Source organism: Miscanthus floridulus, chromosome 3, assembly GCF_019320115.1.
Source record: "Miscanthus floridulus cultivar M001 chromosome 3, ASM1932011v1, whole genome shotgun sequence".
Taxonomy (NCBI): Eukaryota; Viridiplantae; Streptophyta; class Magnoliopsida; order Poales; family Poaceae; genus Miscanthus; species Miscanthus floridulus.
In genome coordinates this window covers 95290529-95309731 of record NC_089582.1, presented here as the reverse complement: position 1 = coordinate 95309731, position 19203 = coordinate 95290529, and the positions used below count along the sequence as shown (strand labels likewise).

The 19203-nt window shown below is 43.7% G+C and overlaps 1 protein-coding gene across 1 annotated transcript; it reads right to left on the bottom strand.

Annotated features, from left to right (window-relative positions):
• Nucleotides 1-11200: 11200 nt before the first annotated feature.
• Nucleotides 11201-13547, bottom strand: LOC136546178 (vacuolar iron transporter 2-like). Its single transcript, XM_066538150.1, has 3 exons — nt 13161-13547; nt 12059-12144; nt 11201-11965 (listed from the first exon to the last, which is right to left on the bottom strand). Exons 1-3 carry the CDS (start codon nt 13409-13411, stop codon nt 11550-11552), a joined length of 753 nt encoding a protein of 250 aa, XP_066394247.1. The 5' UTR covers nt 13412-13547; the 3' UTR covers nt 11201-11549.
• Nucleotides 13548-19203: the final 5656 nt, after the last annotated feature.

Sequence of the window (19203 nt, the reverse complement as noted above, 5' to 3'; positions counted from 1 at the left end):
GCCTTGGTTCCACCTGTTGCTCTAGGGCTACTGTCATTTGTTGCTCTAGGATCTCCGTTGCCCGCTCCGCGGGGATTTTCGACGTCTGCTGCGCAGCAATTCCCTTCGCTCGATGCTCAAGGACTCTCCTTGTCGGAGCCTCAAGGACTTCTTCGCCTACCCTAGTTTGTTGCTCCACATGTGGGTAGAGCGGAGGCCCTTTTGTGTTCGAGGGAGGGTTTGTGAGAATCTCGTCGTCGTCAGACCAATCGAACACCACGGTTCTTCATGTTCGATTGGTCTGGTCATCATCTAAAGAGATTCTACCTGGTTTGTGGGGCGCAGTCGCTGTTGTTTTCCTCTTCTTCTAGGCTGGCTCATCTTCCATCGGCCTCTTTCCCCTAGTTTTCACCGACACCGGGGGAGGACTCTCTGTCTGACCAGTGTCCATTCCTCCGGATTCAGAGGAGACACCGACTGAGCTCTCTTCAATTTGAACAGGTCGATGTGCATCCACTGATGGCGACCAATCGTTTCTCGGTACGCTTGAGAAATACACCGCCTTGTCCTGCGAATGGATCTTCACATGAGTAGGATTAGTTTATTGCTCGGTAGTATAAATAAAATTCTTGGAAACATATAGTAAAGACATTCACCTGAGGAGGTAGATTCTTGCAATTGAAGGGCTTCGTGTACCCTGATAGCCTGAAGGAGGATAGCGGAGCGAACAGCTCGACAGTTCGCTCTTTGACGTCGCTCCTGGAAAGTATTTCGGGTCTCTCTTGAGTCCCATCGGTCTCCCCTTTGAATTCATAGCCTGGGTGCACCCTCTCCTTGCAGGGGTGTATGCGGCGCACTATGAAACTCACCGCTACCAATCCGCCATTAGTCTTCACGCCTTTTATTAAGCCGAGGAGTTCATTCACTTGCTCCATGTCGTCCTTGCTCGGCAACTCTGACCAACTCCTTTGGCTTTCTAGGATGTGGTCGGCGTTACAACGCACCGTTGGGTGGCTTTGTCTCATGTAGAACCATCTGGTGTTCCACCCCTTCAGCGAAGTGTTCAGCGGTATGGTAAGATATTCACTCGCCATCCCATCCCGAAGCTGGAGATACACCCTGCCGACTACCTTCGAACCAGCGCCGCCTCTCTTCTTCAGCCAAAATAGGTGATGGAAAAGATTGAAGTGGGGTAGGATGCCAAGGTATGCCTCACAAAAGTGGATGAAGATAGAGATGTGCAGAATGGTGTTGGGGTAGAGGTTGCACAGAGTAACCCCCTAGACCTCTAACAGATCTCTCAGAAATGGGTACACAGGAAACCCTAACCCACGCCAGAAATAGTCTTCGAATACTACCGCTTCGTTAGTGTGAGGCATGGGAAAGGACTCACCGAGAGCTGGCCGCCATCCGGCGGTCACACGGTCGGGGAGAACGTCGGCTTCCACCAATCGGTTTAGCTCAGCTTCTCCTGTTCGTGATGGCACCCACTCCTCATCACGTCGGGCCATGGCGTCCACCTTCTTGGGACTCGTCTTCTTCGTTTTCGTAGCTCCTCTCTTCGGCGCCATCTCTCAGATTTGGTTAGGTTTCAGCGGTGGAGGCCACTGTGGTTGCGGGTTTGGCGGCGTGAGAAGTGAGGAGGAAGATGAAGTGGAAAAGGTGGGAACGGGGACTACGGCAGCACTATTATATAACATTCTCCCCCACCGTTCCGCATTCAAGGGTTTTTTGGGAACTGTTCCTGTGATCTGCGCCGCTTCGATTTCTTCGATGCGGAATATGGGCCGTTACCTGGGCTTCTGCGCAACCACAGCCCATGTTGCTCATTTATCGCTGCCATCCGTTGCTCCTCTCCAAAATATCGCCGACTTCTCCACCATTTATTGAGGCTTAGTAACTGACACTGTACAGCCGTTACTTCGGTTTTTTCTCCATAGTTTGATTTCTCCGATAACTCCTCCTGTAGCTTGGGGACTGGTGACCTGCTCCATTGGTCTTTGATTGATTTTTCTAGTTTTTTACCCTAGCACCACATGACTACATCATCTGTTGTTAGGCTCGGGAACTAAGTGGGCACACTTCACCTTGCGGTGAATGTGCTTTCTCTCTTTTTGGGCCACGCCTAGGGACTGGCTGCCTGCTCGGCTAGTTTTTCTACTATTCTAACCCTAGCACCACATGACTACATCATCTGCTATTAGGCTCGGGGACTAAGTGGGCATACTTCACCTCGCGGTGAGTGTGCGGGATTTTTTGTCGAAGACTAGACGCCTATAGAGGAAGATTGACTCCTACAACTTTGTTCGGACTCTAAGTGGGCACACTTGGTCCACTGCGGAGAAATTTTCAATTCTAAATTTGAGCTCCTTACACCCTTATGGCAAGCCGCGCTTTGGTCATTCTGCTCGGCGATGGTTCACGGTGCTCGGCGACAGGTCGCGCTGCTCGGCGATAGGTTATGCTGCTCGGCGACGGTTCACACTGCTTGGCGATGGCTCACGCAGCTCGACAGTTCAGCATGGTGGTTGGACCATGAGCTTGACTGCTCGGTGTTGTTCGCGCCTGCTCGGACAAGCTTAAGACGACGTTGCACAACAGGTACAAGGCGCTCGAGGACTAGCTGTGGGGTGTACGACCCTAGATACCCACGATAGACCACATGGGCTGCGCCCCTAGGGGTGGCCCAGCCCACAAGAAGAAGCCTTGCAGGGCACGACTCTGCTCGGCGCCTTCCGCAAGACATCGGAAAGATATCCAGAAGATACTACGAGATCTGTTAGGATATGTAGAATCCCAAGATTTCTGTAATCAGTTATTACTTTCTGGTTATCTCTCAGATCTAACCGACTTGTAACCCTACCTCCTGGACTATATAAGACGGGCAGGGACTCCCTCTAAAATCATGGCATATTATACGATAGCTAATACAAACCAACAGACCATAGGAGTAGGGTATTACGTTATACTGACGACCTGAACCTGTCTAACTCGTGTGTCTCTGTTGCCTTCTTGTTCTTGATCTCGCGCTCCTCTGTCGATCAGTATACCTTCGTGGGATACCCCTCGGAGGACTACCGACGATATTATGTCAACAGCCCCCCTCTCTCCAACTACCATCGTCTCTTCCTCATGCGACTCAGCCGCCGCCCTCTACTTCTCATCTCATGGGCATCTAAAAGGATCTATTGAGAGGAGATAAATAGCCTAATAAAATTTCCTTTAAAAACAAAGACACAACTAGGCACGATATTAATAAAGAAAGTGATCTCTAATATTTCTACACACCTAACCTAACATAAACAAGCAAGCCTTCCCTAAATAATTCTAGTAGCAACATGAATAACTATTTACAAATTAAAGCACTCAAGCTACTCGAACTATTCTCCTCAACTAATTGAGCTACACAAAAGGGAACTACTTGAATTACAATACTAAACTAGCTACACATGCAAATACACAAAGGACAAGGTAAACCATTAAATAGCTAAGTGTAGAGGTCAAACCAATGGTGTCATTTTAGGGACAGTCTGTAACACCAACCGTCTCTAGAAATCGATTTCTAGAGGGTGTTGGCCCTGTTCACTTCACTGAAAAAACAAGCCGAAATACTATTCCGGCTGATTTGTTTTGAGAGAAAAATACTGTTTCGACTGAAAAAACAAGCTGAAAAAGACAGATTATAAGAGAAGCGAACATGGTCGTTGTTGTTTCGAATCACCCCTAGAAATAGGTCCGGCGCAAAAAAATATAGTTTTTCAAATGAGGTGAGATGAAGACAAATTTTGTATTAAATTTGTAGATATCAACAAAAATCTAAAACTTTGCGGTCATTGGTTTTTTATTTAAGATCATTTAGGTGCCCAAATATACATTTTAAGTTCTCATATTTTGAAATTTATTTTTTATTTACAAAGGATCTCAAATGAAAACACTCCTAAATCTATGTTGTAGTGCTTGACAATATCTAAAACTTTATAATTTGAATTTTTTTTCATTTGCAATTGTTTAGGGGATGAAGTATTCAATACAAGATTTGTATAACTTAATACAAACGAATGGCATCCTATAATTGTCCCCCAAATAACTATGGCGTGTGGTGGTAGGGATAGAAAATCGGGTGACTTGGCTTGTGCAACCATGGTGCTTAGCTAGTGGTCTTCTTGTGCATTTAAAAAGCTTTTCTAATTGCTATTTCTTATGATCGATTTTCATTTTTCTAGAAAATTTGTTTCTACGTGTGGGCAACTAAACGCATATAGCCCCCAATTTGGTGATTTGGGGTTTTGGTGATCGGTGAGCAGAAGTATTGTACTAACTTGTGGTTTACAGTGGTAATCACACTGGAGTTAGTCACAACTTAATGGTCATAAGTGTCTTGGTCCCAAAGACTTGAATCATTGATTGGAGTATCATGCAAAGAATATTCGTGAAGAATAAGGGCACAATAGGGTTTATGTAAGCTTGGTGCTTGAAGATATTCAGTATAGTGTGTACTAGGGCTTTATTTTTTTTCTTTGGTTGTGCTATTAAGGGGGTCCAACGCATTCATATTGAGGGAGTTCATGCTAGAGCATTGAAATGCACAAGAGGCTAACTCTCCATCAAGATGATGGTGCTAATTGTCCATATTAAAGAGGTTTTAAGTCAAGGATCTCAAAATAATTGAATTAGATGAGATCATACTTAAAATAGGCTTAGAAAACATGCTGGAACATGTACCAAATGATAGGATTGGAACCTAGAGGGTAGTAATGATTTAGCCCGAGTGACAGGGCGTATGATCTAGTGTGCCTTTGTGGCACCCGGCGGATCGTGTGGTGAGGCCTAGTCCTTGATTTTGGTCGAGTGGGCACCCAAGTGTTGTGTGTCGTATGATTTGGTGTGCCTTTGTGGCACCCAACAGATCATCTGGCAAGGTTTCAATTTGACTTAGTCACAAGTTGACAAAGTTTAGGAGTACACCGTATAATCCGATGGAGACTCAAGTGGCCACCCAAGTATGATCCGATGGAGACTCAAGTGGCCACCCAAGTGTTGTGTGTCATTTGATTTGGTGTGCCTTTGTGGCACCCAACAGATCATCTGGCAAGGTTTCAACTTGACTTAGTCACAAGTTGACAAAGTTTTGGAGTACACCGTATGATCCGATGGAGACTGTGTGACTCCCCAATAGATCGTCCGGTAGGCCAAGCTTGACTTTGTGACAAGTTCGCATAGTCTCAATAATGCACGGTATCATCCGGTGTAGACTTTGTGACTCCCAGCGGATCATGTGCTAGGGAATATTCTGGTATATTTCTTATTAGCATTGCAAAAATAGGCTAGCACAACATCACCATATGATCTCGTGATGGTAATGGAAGCCAATGGATTGTCCGGTGATGACTGCGTCTGCCATATTTTTCCAACGGCTAGCAGCCCCTTCACTCTCTACATAAGTGCAACCACTAGTTCATTTGGAGTTGCTCTTCCACCCTGTTGTTGCCAGCACTTATAGTCAGGATAATGAATTGTTTGAAGATCCATCCAAGCTAAGAAGATTTGACATCTAGCTTTGAGTGCTACTGGTATTTTTGGTTGGATTTCTTCCAATTGGAGCTAAAGACTTTGTTACTCTTAGTGATTGCCATCATCTAGACAGCCCGACCAAGAACTTATTGACCTTCTAAGTGGAGTTCTTGTTGAGGAGGCTCCAAATGGCGTTCATGGTTTGAACCCCGCAATTTCGGCGTGGAGAAGGGGTATTCAATAGTCTTTGTGACTCTTTAGTGCTCCAACATGGATTAGGGGGCGTGGCAATAACCTAACACAACAGGGGAAAATCTTGTTACCTCTTTGCCTTTCTTTGTTTCTTGCATTACCTTTTGCCTCGCTTTGTATTCAAGTTAGTTAGGATTGAATGGTAGAGTGTTTAGTTTAGGTTTAATTTTTGTTTGTAAGGACTCATTTCTTAGTGTGAAATTTTGCTAAGGACTTGATTAGGTGTGATGCCCTAACTTTTTTGCTAAGGACTTAATTAGTTGTGATGGCCCTAAGGACTTCATAGATTGCTTTTGTGAACTTATGTGTCAAATTTCTTTGGGGGGGGGGGGGGGGTGGATGGGTTGATGGCTAAGATCGTTGCTTTAATTTTTTTAGAGTCCAATGCAACCCCATCTTGGGACATCATCGGTCCTTACAGCAATGTTACTAGCTGCTCCTTAAATCGATGTTTATGGCGGTTACATACCCGTGTCTAGCAATGGTTGATTTCTACACACGTTTGGTTAGAGGTGATTGGGAAGCGAACTTTGATTGCCCTACAAATGTTTTATGTGGTAAAGTCCTATGAATGCTTATGGAAGACTACAGATCTTAACATGGACTCTTTGCTATTGACACCAATATCACCTACCTCTAGTATCAGTGAGGCACATAGAGCACCAAATATATGATTTGACACCCTGTAGGTAAGGGGTACGCTCTTGCTTTAATTTAGTTTGGAACTAGAAGTACGATTTTTCATTTTTGTTTAGTTTCATTTTTTCTAAATAATGTCTAGTGAATTTCTATCTTCTTATTACTAGCTTCCTAACACGTGTAACCAACTTTAATTTACTATATAATAAGTGTGAAGAAATTTGAAGCTAAACCACCAATCGAGAATCCAAACGTGGGCGTCTACGCGGATTTGGTTAGATTCTGGATGGAAAAAGCTATGAAAGAGCCTTGACCAACCTGGGGCATTTTGGATATTCTTCTATGTATGCCTTGGTATATGATAAGGACTCATCAGATCTTGGATTGTACTCATTTCTATCCTTGTATCCTAAACACACCACACACGTCATAGAAAAAAAAAACTGTCCGGACCTAACAAAACCACTGACGCCTGCATCTTGGCAATTCGAGTAATCTATCACTCCTTGTGTGTCAAATTCTGTTTTTGATGGCTATGAAAGGGACCCACAGCGTGCCTTCTTCTGATCTGATGAATAAAAAAGTAATTATGTCTTATGCATTAAGCTAGGGATCGAGATGATTCCACGTTTAAGCACTACTGCAGGTTTGCGTAGTCAAATGAAACAGGTCACAGGTGTGACAGGTGAGAACAAATTGTGTCTATGTATGTAGGCCACATGCTATTTTCTTGGATTTTCTACACTAGCTAATCTCAACAATTCAGTCCAGCATATCTGTCAGTTATGACCAGTGGTGTGAGTAGGACTAAAATCCATACACAATGCCGCCACTACATGGTCCGGGTGGTAATTACCAAGAAGTTAAAAAGTTTATTTACTCTTTTTGTAAAAGAAAAACACACACACCAAAACAGGCTATCATCAGTGGAAAAGATGAGCAGTCACTTATTAGATCGTCCATGCATACTGGCTCAAACAAAAGCTTTGATGAGATGGACTAGCATTACCAATGGGATGAACTTGATCGACTAAACAAACAACGCACCGAACGAAAAGTTGTTCGGTATTTCCTGTCTTTACTAAGATTAGAACTGCCTTGTCCCCTGCACATTAAAGTAGCCAGCAACTAGGCCGGCCAAACATATCTCTAACTCTCTTCTAAGACGTGTATAACATATGCTTATATGCATGGATGGCTAATCCTTTTAGGATCCCGCTTTAGTTTCGTCTTAGCAGTAACTTTCAGTTTGAGACGAGGAGTGCGAGCAAAGGAAGTGAGGAATAAATTAAATTAAATATAGTGTTGACGTTGACTGATGACACGTGGCACTGTGTGGCAGTGTCCTTGCATTATGATTAATACTTCCTCCGTTCCTTAATATAAGCCATATAGTTTTTAACACCAATATTAACGCACGGCTTGGGAAAGGATGTGAGACCGAGGAAAAAAGAAAAATCAGGTCATCTTCTCTCTCCCAATCAGATTGCTTTCCAAATCTAATGGATTGGTTGGGGCATGTGCTATATATGGTGGGAATGTTTCCAAACTAATCGGTGTGGGAGTTGATACGTATCTATATTTTGAAATTTTCTTTAGAAATCTATATGGCTTATATTAAGGAACGGAGGGAGGATGTATGTAGCTTCATTTCTAGAACTACCACAACCACCTTCTATGTACATGTCCAGGTTCAACTCAGTAAGGACAGGCTGCATGGTTCTTTATTATATAAATTTTAACTGCGACCTCCAGTCTCATGGAATCTTTTACCACCATTACACTACATACTTATTACTTGTGAGTGAGTATAGAATATTATTATTTAGTTATCTTATATTAAATATTTTGACTTCTAAATGATCACAAATAAAAAATCAACTACAAAGTCTTATATCTCGTCAACTACTACAACTTTTTTACAGGACTCTCCATCCAAGATCTTTCAAAATTATCAAAAATTTGAATCTAAAAATCGTTTACTCTTAGAAAACAATACTTAGGACTCTAAATGATTTTAAATCAAAAATTTGTTAACTATAAAGTTGTAGGTCACATCGTCGAGCACTACAACTTTAATACACACCACGTCATAAATGTTTTATTGTCTATAGTCATGCTCATTACTTATGTAATTCATCATTTGTGCTATATTAAACGTAGAGATTGACCAAAAGAATACATACTCCAAATAGAGTACTAAATACTATGGATCGGTTGGCAAGATTTGTTGGACATGTTTTTTTAAAACCAAAGAAGCATTATATTAGATTATAGCTGGGTACATCATCACGTTACAAACACTCTGGAATATACTATATATATATCCAGAAACAGATTTTTATCTATATTGTACCCACATTGTGAATAGCTCCAAATCTCAAATCTAAACATGGATGACGCTTTGTATGGATGACCGCATAGATAAAACACTCGGCATAAGGCCTGAGAACAGCTGCCCAACGGACGATGGCCAACACTTTCTTGTGTCTTCCTTCCTTCTGCCACCGAAGAATGAGGAAAACTGATCTAAAACTTATTCTCCATATTCCTTCGTCATGGCCAGATCTAACCACAACAAAACGGAGAACAGACCGGAGAAAATTATTCCATGGCGGCGACATCATCTCCTCCTTGATGTCACCGTTCAGAAAGAAAAGTTTCCATGTCATCATTCCGAGGCAGTTGTTGACGTCATAGTTGTCGTCCTCATTTTCAATGGGGCTGCCATGGAGAAAACGAATCCAGCCTGCTCCCTCGCCATCACCGGAGAGGAGGATGAGGAGATAAATCCTCAATACCAAGAAAGTTAACATAGAGAGACACTAACCCTAAGGACTCACTCGATCTACTAAAAAAAACTTATTAAAAAACGATGGATTTCCACTCCCTCAGGCCTCCGGTGATGGAGGCGATGCTAGGGCGAGTCACGAGACGAAGCGATTTGTTGGACATGTTGAGAACCAATGCACGCCATATGCCCTCCCCAACATTCACACAAACTCAATCTCTTTTTCACGCAACAGGACTGCACGATGTAGCCACATCGATCTAGATTACGTCACGGGACCAAAAGCAGGGTTCATTTGCGGTGAAAGTAAATCCATGTAATAAAGAATTTGGTGGCGCGATCTTGTTGAGAAGAACATGGGTAGATAGATGTCTCTGGCCGTGGAACCTACGCAGATCCAATGAACCCAGCAACTAGCAAGCAGCAACCACGTACAGGTTCAATGAACAATACGAGAGAGATCCAGGCCGGGTAGCCACATGGGCATGCACGCAGCACCCCGTCCGCCGGAATGGGTTCTGGCCGGGATTGTGCAGGCGAAGGCAACAGTAGCTAGGATAGGATGCTGCTCTAGCGGTCGCCTTCGCTGCGGCCTGGCTTTGGCTTGGATAGGCACGCGCCCATGAGCAGCCTGCTTGCCTGAACGAGGCAGACACAGACATCGCTTGTGCCTAGATTCCCGCGGGAAGAAATGCTTCTCCGAGGAGTCGGGGAGGGGGGGTTGACAAATTGACAATGATATAAATATATATGCTCTCAATGTCAAAGATCTTTTTCTAGTATCAGATTTTTCAAAAGCATCTGGATGCATATCTAATTCTGAATGTAGCTGAAGGCTTTTGTTTTGCTTTTTTAGGAGCCACCAGTATCCTTCCTACTAACAGAGTGACATCTTGTAGCATAGACTCATCATTGCTGTGAAACTGTGAACGAACATACCGGCCGGATCAGATTCAGATCGGAATGATACCATGGGAACCCACCGGAATCCGAACCCATGATTGCCAAAATCCAGCAACTTGGAGGAATGCCCCCTATCTATCTATCCATCCATCCAGTGAAGTGCTGCCCTCCGAATGCTGCCCATCATGCGCTAAAGTCAGGGATGATTCACCATCCATGGCCACAGTTCTCGCATGTTCCAGACCCCTGGCCCTGTCTCTCCCTTTCTAATGGAGGTCTACCTGGACGCTTCACGCAGCCACAAAGTCCACAACCGCGTCCTACCCTACTCGGCCTACTCGATCTTTTTTTATCATGGACACTTCTTTGTTTGGGAGGACTCTTTATGTATGTAACACGCTGTCACACATACAGTAGTAGCAGCATGGGGGCGGCAGGAATTGTAGAAGAAAAAAAAGGCAATTTGTTTGCTCACTGTCACTGAGGAATGCTAGCTGCTGCTCCTATATAGTGAGTCCTGATTGGGTTTGGGATGTTGATTGGTGAGAAAGTGCTTATCATGAGCTAGTGCACTATCAGAGTTTCCTTTTTGCACAGGAAAGGCGAATTTGGCGGTATAGTGTAAAGTTATGCTGATCCCACTTTATACCAACTAATTACAGCCTGATGAAAAAGTTCGTGCCAATTGGGCTACTAGCCATTTGGTTCTGTTTCATCAGCAGATTTTACCTCTCTTTCTACCTCTGCAATGGCCAATTGGCCACCCAATCCAAGCCGTTATCTCTGAGACTCTGACTGACCAACAGGGGATGGTAAATGGTACAACTCACTCAATCAACATGAGGTTTCCATCGCCTTTTCTTTGGTGAAAAAGAAAAGTTTCACTGGGCGGTGCCTCTTGGTGAGCCTGAGAAGCCAGAATCAGATGTCTATATATTATTACAATTTACAAGGCAGTTAGGAACACACATCTAGAAATCCTTGTTAGTCTTTTTAGCAACACCACCCTCTTTTATTCAGAAATCCTTGTTGGGTAGTAGTAGTTGAGCAGAAAATAGAGACAAAGCCCAAAGCGAAGCCAGTTTGGGCCTCGGCTTGCCAAATTACACAGCCCATTTTCAGCCATTTAATTTGCCAAGTAGATAGATAAAACAATGGATCCAAATTCCAAAGCCCAGCGGGCCACAGTTGACTTCACCTAAATAATCCACAGGTGACAAGACAATTAATACAGCACGTCATCTTAGACAGACTACACGCAGTACATACACACTAGTAGTAGTACACTAGTACAAGTACACTACACGTTGCCATGTGTACAGCTACCAGCTAAGCAGTGACCGTAGCCACGTATGCATAGCTGCACTTATTTTTCCTCGCCAACGGCCAGCCAAGGGCCAACCTAGGCGGCCGGCCGGTGATGAACTGATGATATGGCCTGCGCGCGGCGGCGAGCGGTCTAGCTGCTAGACCATCATATGGACTGCACGGCCCTGGCCATGGCGTAGGCGGCGGCGGAGGCGAGCGCGCCGACGACGGTGGTCTGGACGGCGCTGAAGAAGGGCCTGTCGCCCGTGAAGCGGCCCTTGACGAAGCCGAAGAAGAGCAGCGCGGCGAGCGTGACGGCGACGGACACGGCCATGGCGCGCCCGGCCTCCTGCACGACCATGTAGGGGAGCAGCGGCACCAGCCCGCCGGTGACGTAGGACAGCGCGATGGTGGCGGCGCTCACCAGCGCGCGCCGGGGCTCGGGCTTCTCCAGCCCGAGCTCGAACTTCATCATGAACTCCAGCCACGCCTTGGGGTTGTTGCGGAGGGAGGTCACCACGGGGCCGTACTCCGAGGGGCCCAGCCCGTACTGCGACAGGATGTCGGCGATCTCGGCGGCCTCTGCATATGCATGCGAAATGTATATTAGCCGTCAGAAGAGAAGAAGATGCATGGGCTCGTCGGGGCGCCGCCGCGCGCGGTTGCTTTGCTTACCGACGTCGGGGACGGTGTCGATCTCATCCTGCTCCCGCTGCAGCTCCCGGTTGTAGTGGTCAGCCTCGCTCTTCGCCGCCAGGTACCTGACAGATACACGCACAGCAACTGAAAAGGTTAGTTTTGGTGGGTGGGTAGTTGGGCTCAAACGTCATTTGGGCTCAGATTAGTACGGGCCCAAATGCATGAGTGCAGGCCTATTTACTCCACAAGCTGTTGCAAACACAAACAAACAAGTAAAAGAGCACTTTGCATTGCAAACAAAGTTTTCTGAATTCCTCTCTCTCTCTCTCCTGTGGGGTTTTTTTCGTGTGGAAGGAATATGGTGCTAGTTTGCCTCATAAATCTCATGGACAACACTGAAAACCTGCTTGTACTGGGTCTGTAGGCATAACTGTAGGCAGTGTTCAAGTGACATTTTTTTAATTAGTTACCTGTACTAACATGGTTGGATCAGCTAGCTAGTACTAATTCATAAAAAAAAATGGTTGAATGTACCACTCTGTAAAGGCATGTGTCTTTATGTTTTTGGAAGAGAAGTATTGTATTTAGAAACGTCTAGCTAGGTTTAGTTCAAGTTTGTACTAATAAGTTCTATAGATTTCAGTACCAAAACCCCACTTCCAAACGTGCCCTGAGGCCAAACAATACTTAAAATTTCAAGGAAATTGGTTGTGACCAGAGAGAGAGAGGTGTTATGCATGTAATGAGTACCATCGGAGAATGTTTCCAAGCATGATAAACACCCTTTTATAAATTAATTAACTGAAGATTAGGAATTTTGCTTTTGTTGTATTTAGCCATTGATTATCTTTGCATAAACTTGCAGTAATCTCCATTTTGAGCAGGGAAATACGAAACTGAAACCAACAGCTGCATGCACGATCTTTAACTTTGGAGAAGAAACAAATTAAAGGCAAGTGAAGACAAGATGAGCTCAGCATCAGTTATGCTTTGCATGTCGGGTTGCTGACCGCACCACGGCACCAGTGAACTGAAGAAGCAAATGGAGAGAGATGCGGACTTGGACGGAGCATGCATGGGGGGGCACTAAAAAAGAGTGGGGGTCGATGCAGTTCTATTGATGCGTAGCGTAGCTTACCCTCCGAGCCCCATGGAGATGGCACCGGCGGCGACCTCGGCGAGCCCCGCGGTGAGCACGAGCGCGGAGGAGGCGTTGGCGCCGGACAGCCCCGCGGCGAGCGCGAAGGGCACGGTGAGGCCGTCGGAGACGCCGATGATAATGTCCCGGACCACCTCGCCGGCGGTGAAGTGCTTCTCGGTGTGCTCCTCCAGGAGCAGCCGCTGCTTCTCCTCGTCCTGCACGAACGTCTTGCCGCCGTTCAGCGCCATCTCTTCTCGCGCCTCAGTACTCTCTCTCTCTCTCTCTCTCTCTCTCTCTCTCTCTCTCTCTCTCTCTCTCTCTCTCTCAAGAAAAACAAAAGATCGCGCTAGCTAAGCGCTCGTTTGATTAATCTTCAGTTTCGAGTGATTAATCAGCAAGTGGACTGTGGTGTTTGTGCTAAGATCTTGCTGCTGCGAGGTTTTCTGTGTTGGCGAGGCGAAATGGGCAGAGCTGGGAGGGGGATTTATAGGGGGTTAGCACGGCTGGAAATGACCAACTTGGACATGGGGTGGTGGTTGCTGATGCTTTTTGTGGCTTTACAGTGGGTGGCTTCACAAGGATTCAAATCACAGTGTGAATGTCTGGTTTACTACGATGATTCTCTTTGGCATCTGACCTCATGTTTTCTTAGGAACATTACAAAAAAAACCACTCTAGATGCCATTTTAATTTTGACATATATACCATGCACCTTAAAAGAAGTTTAGTGTAGTAGGGGCCAAGCTCCTATTGGGTTTCTCTATAGAAACCGTCCTATAGCCGATTCCACCTATTTTCACCAAGGCGCTAGTGTTCTCTATCAAAACTAGATACTCTTAAAGTGAAATCCCAACACTTTTTAGAGCCTCCACCAAAAGAGTCACTAACGAAAGCTTAAGGGCTCGTTCGTTTACAGAAGATTGACGCTAGGAATCATTCCAGTTAACAAAAGCTTATATAAATTAAATAAAGATTCTCAGCCGGAATTCTTCCGGGGAGTTGATCTTGCTAAACCGAACGGGCCCTAAGCATGATCACACCGTTTTTTGTTACTTTCAAGATTTCTTGGTTGTGAAATGATGAATATTAGAAAATTCCCAGTTCCAGAACAAGATTAACCTGTGTAGATAGGTTAGTTTTTGTATAAGTGAAAATGGTGTGAAAAAATTGGTTGAGCACATTGCGCGGTGGGGTGTTATTCTTTTTATATCTTACAACAAGATCAATTAGGAGGTGGGGATATGATTACCTATGGTTTATGTGTTTTCTATTTTCTTTGATAGGTAGAATAAGAGCAAAGATGTGACTCATATTACTAGAGTACCAAGACTTTAGAAGAGATAAGAAGTCACGGATAAGATCACGCTCTAAAATTGTGGCCATGACTTTATACTCACTACCATATGAAATCAAGGGTTACGTTTGTTTTGCATCCTATTCGAGGTTGACATGCAAATTTTAGTTTTTGATAGGGAGAAAAAACGAATGTTTCCGAAAGTTAACAGTTGCCTAACATTGTTCACTGTAATTATATTCCTAACCCTAGGTATCATTGTCATCTTTGGAGGCATTGTTGTGTTCTCTCTTTTCCTCCCACCTCTTAGGGTTTTCTGGGTGAAAACCCCAAATTTCTCTAGATTAGATTACGGCAACGCTCTTCAATATTATATCTTTTTAAAGGCGTTGCTTTGGAGTTCCTACCGCTGTTGTTCATTAGAGTTCGTTTGAGGTAGGGTTATTTTGGAGTGAAGATGCACGATTTCTTAATTATAGGTTTGTTGCTTCGGACACTAGATTCTTGAAGATCGCTAGCTCTTGAGTACTTATTTTGACGAGGTCTGTTTTTGAGCATTGCTATTTGTTCTGGTGCTTCTCGGACGGGCTTATATGTCTTCATTGGTGGTGGCATGGATTTGGCTAGATTGTGCAGTTGTGTGAAGTGGTTTAATTGAAATTGATTTCCAACAAAAGCTTTTTTTTTGCTATATATGTATGTTTATCAGAAGCTTTAGACCTCTATATTGTATGTAGAGTGTCTTCGAAAGCCTCTCCACATTCGTGATTGGAAGAGCAGCAGATGATCTCATGGTTAGATTTAATTATGCTTTGTAAGTGCTGAGTTTCGGTCTTTTTTTCTCTTTTTTCGTTTCATTTTTAATTGCTGCTTGCATCCAGTGCATCATGATAGGAATCTAAAACGCTATTATAGATGTACACCCTCTGTCTCAAATTATAAGTCATTCTGACTTTCTTGAAGAGTCAAAGTATCTCAAGTCAAACCTAAATTATAGAGAGAATTACAAAAATTTATGACATTAAATAGGTATACTAGGAAGATATAATCTAATCATACTTATTTAGTATCATAAATATTATTATTTTATTATATAAATTTATTTAAATTTGATATGCTTTAACTCTCTAAAAAAAGTTGAAATGACTTATGATTGATGCTGGAACTCTTAAAAAAGTTAAAATGATTTATAATTTGAGACTAGGAAGTAGTAAATTGTGCTCTCGCTTCCTACGATTGAAGCCGGAGACACAAAGCTGCGCCCAGCAGTCTTCATCGAAGAAGGGTATAGTAGGTGCACGTGCACCGTGACAAATCCTGTGGCTGTAATAGCCACCACATGCATGGGGGTGTGCGGCAAATGTTCAGCAGCGTTTCCACTGATCCGCTCCATATGCTTGTTACCAGTAGCTAGAACCAAGAGTAGTGTGCTTGCCATACGCCGCAATATGCTTCTCAAAATTCTCACGGAAACACATGTTCTATCTTTCAGGCGTTAAAATTAAATATCTCTTTGTTTACACCCATCTAGATCCACATGCTAATAGTTAGCTGCTAAAAATTAAAAAGATAGATTCAAACAAGTGCGATTAATTAATATACCAGCTAAGTACTTCCTCCATTCTAAATTAAACGTTGTTTTGGCCTTACTAGATACATATTTTTTATTATATGTCTAGGTGCACAACAAAAGTTGTGTACCTAGAAAAGCAAAAAACAACCTATAATTTAGAACAGGGGTGTAGTAAATGCTGAAAATAGTTATGGTGCATCTAAAAGGACTTAAGCGGTGTTTAAACCCAGGGAGTAAAGTTTAGGTATGTCACATCAGGTGTCAAATGAGGGTGTTGTATGGGGTATTCGGATACTAATAAAAAACAAATTACAGAATTCATCAGTAATCCGCGAGACAAATTTATTAAGCCTAATTAATCTATCATTAGCACATGTTTACTATAGTATCACATTGCCAAATCATGGACTAGTTAGGCTTAAAAAATTTGTCTCGTAAATTAGTCGTAATCTGTGTAATTAGTTATTTTTTAGTCTATATTTAATACTCCATGAATGTGCAAAAATATCCGATATGATAGGGAGTAAACTTTAAGGAAGAAACTAAATAAGGGGATAATAAGTTACCTAATTGTTAAGTGGACATCCAGCAGCTAAAAACACAGCTAAGTATCTAAAAATCCATTTATCCTCGCACCTAACAAGCCGGTTCTCTAAAGCAAGTCATTTTGAGATTGTCTTAAGTCAAATATTTTAAACTTTGACTACAAATAATTTTTTTTGGATTGAGTTTGAAAAAATAAAAGTGATGTAAGTAGATTCATCTTGAAATGTAGTTTCATAAAAGTATATATTAACTATATTTTATAAATATTTTATAACAAAAAGTTATAGTTAAAGTCGTTTCTTAAAGACCATGTCAATATCTAAAACGACTTGCTTTATAGAACTGGAGTGAGTCCTTGTCAGCTAAGTATTTTTAGCTGCCAGTGAATTCAAATTGTACGTCCTTATCTACTCAGTGCACGACCTCGCGCTGGGGCGGATGAGAGCGGGGCGCCGGGGAACGCGTGGTCGCGGTGGCGGTCGCCAGCTAACGCCGTGTTCGTGTTCACGTGCCCGCCACGGGCCTCGACGACAAAAGGCCGACCTATCCCTCTCCCTCTGGGTAGCCGTGTCAGCGATGGTCTTGCGCCACGCGAGCCATGCGGCGCACTAGCTAGCTAGGGGCACCGAGGCAGCGACCGCTACTACCAGCGACAGGACAGCGAAGCAATTGGATTTTCCAAAAGCAGCCAAAGCTTTCGGTTATGTTCGGCAGGATTTTTTTAATTTTTTTTTTGTGCTACCACTGATTTGTAGTGTTGTTTTATTGTAAAAAAAAATACTATTTTATAATTAAAAAAGTAGAACTGATTCTGACTTATAAGATCAAAACGAACGGAGCCTTCGGTTGGGGACAAGGACGCCGCCACATGCTCACAGTGCACACAAATCAGGGGCTAAGGGATCGTCGACGGACAGTGTGACTGAAACGGGTAAAACAGGCTAGAGCAGTAGAGCTACGTGAAAATTACAGCTTGAGGCAATAGCACAGAGTTGTTGCCTCCAACGGCTGAGAAACGTGTGACTTGCAAGTTTACAGAGCCAAGTACTCCTAACCAACTCTGCTCTGCTTGTTGTCAAAAAAAAAAAAAACTTTGCTCTGCAGGCTCCAAGAGTTACAGCACAACCAAAGTAGCCAAGGCCATGTTTAGTTCACCCAGAATCAAACTTTGGTACTATGCAAAAAGAAGATTCTCCGTCACATCAAACTTGCGGTACATGCATGGAGTACTAAATATTGACGAAATCAAAAACTAATTGCACAGTTTGGTTGTACTTTGCGAGACGAACGCTTTAAGTCTAATTAGTCACCGATTGGACAATTATTGCCAAACACAAACAAACGATACTATAACTACAGTGTAACTACAGTGATTTGGCCGTCGCCAATTCGGGCCAAATAGACACGGCTCAAGCAATGTACTACATGTCTGGATTCAACAGGTACGACATGCGCGCATGGAGGACACCCTGAGGTGATCGATCAGAGCCGGCCGGCAGTACCTGGTTTTGTTTACAAAATATATGTGGACAGGACAGGCGTCTCTTAGCCGACGTGGAAGGACACATTACGCCGTCTCATACCAAACCCTCCATTTGTTTGATGTGTTGAAGCTCATAACATATATTAGCCTCTTCTCCTGGAACCACCAAGCTATTAGTAGCAGTTTAGCACCATCGCCATGGCAGGATCTTCTCTGAAAGTTCAGTAAGAATCCATTTGCCATTCCTTATTACTATCTACTAGTACTTCAACTGCAAATTCCCATTATATTTCTACAGAGCGGGTTTGCACTACTTCTAGATAGTAGATACGCAAGCAGCAAGGAGCCCTTGGCATCTGAGAAAAGAATGGCAGGGCATTCAGAGACAACGTATGTCAGAGGTGTATAGGGCAGGTGGCTCCAGCCTTTCCCACAATCCCGTCCAAGATAGACACCACTGTCTCAACTAAATCTTTCGCTGGCCCTTTTGCGTGTGGCTGCCACAAGCGCTCAAGCAGGCTAAATTTGTTTAGCTGACATTGGCATGTTTAAATTTGTTTATCACTCCAGCTGGCATGCGCACGCCGCAATGCGTGATCTGTGCAAGAGACAAATGTTTAGGTGATCCAACGCGAGTATTTGGTATATAGTGCTAGTGCAACTGTGCAAGTGTGAGTGGGTGGTTGCTTTAGATAGTCACATGCATGAAGGGTTATCTCTTATCTATCTTTGCATCTTCTACATTCGAATAACTATTCCCGCGTTTCGCCAGAGTAACATGATACGGAGTATGCTATCTCCTCTAGCACACCCAGGTTTTTGTTTCCGTCTGGAGCAGCATCAACCACACTATTCCAAGCCATTCCCCAGTATCTCTTGTGAATTTTTTCGGCTCGTTCGCTGGTTGGTTTCTGGGCTGGTTTGGACTGACTGGTGCTAGTTTGTTGTGAGAGGAAAACACTGTTGGCTGACTGGTTTGGGCTGGCTGAAACCAACAATCGAACAGACTGTTTTACTACGAGGAGAAATCTTAAAAAATCTTTCGAGACTATTAGTAGTGATCAAATTTTTCACAACTGCACGTGTTTGACAGCAGGAGTGAATATTCGCCTTTGAGTGCTATATGGATCGAGGATGCATGTTC

Bases quoted from the DNA above. Each gene is read 5' to 3' on its own strand.
- LOC136546178 (XM_066538150.1), bottom strand. From the start codon at position 13,411: ATGGCGCTGAACGGCGGCAAGACGTTCGTGCAGGACGAGGAGAAGCAG. The intron at 12,145-13,160 runs GTAAGCTACGCT...TGTATCTGTCAG, and splicing joins ATCTCCATGGGGCTCGGAGG to GTACCTGGCGGCGAAGAGCG. The intron at 11,966-12,058 runs GTAAGCAAAGCA...ATGCATATGCAG, and splicing joins CGACACCGTCCCCGACGTCG to AGGCCGCCGAGATCGCCGAC.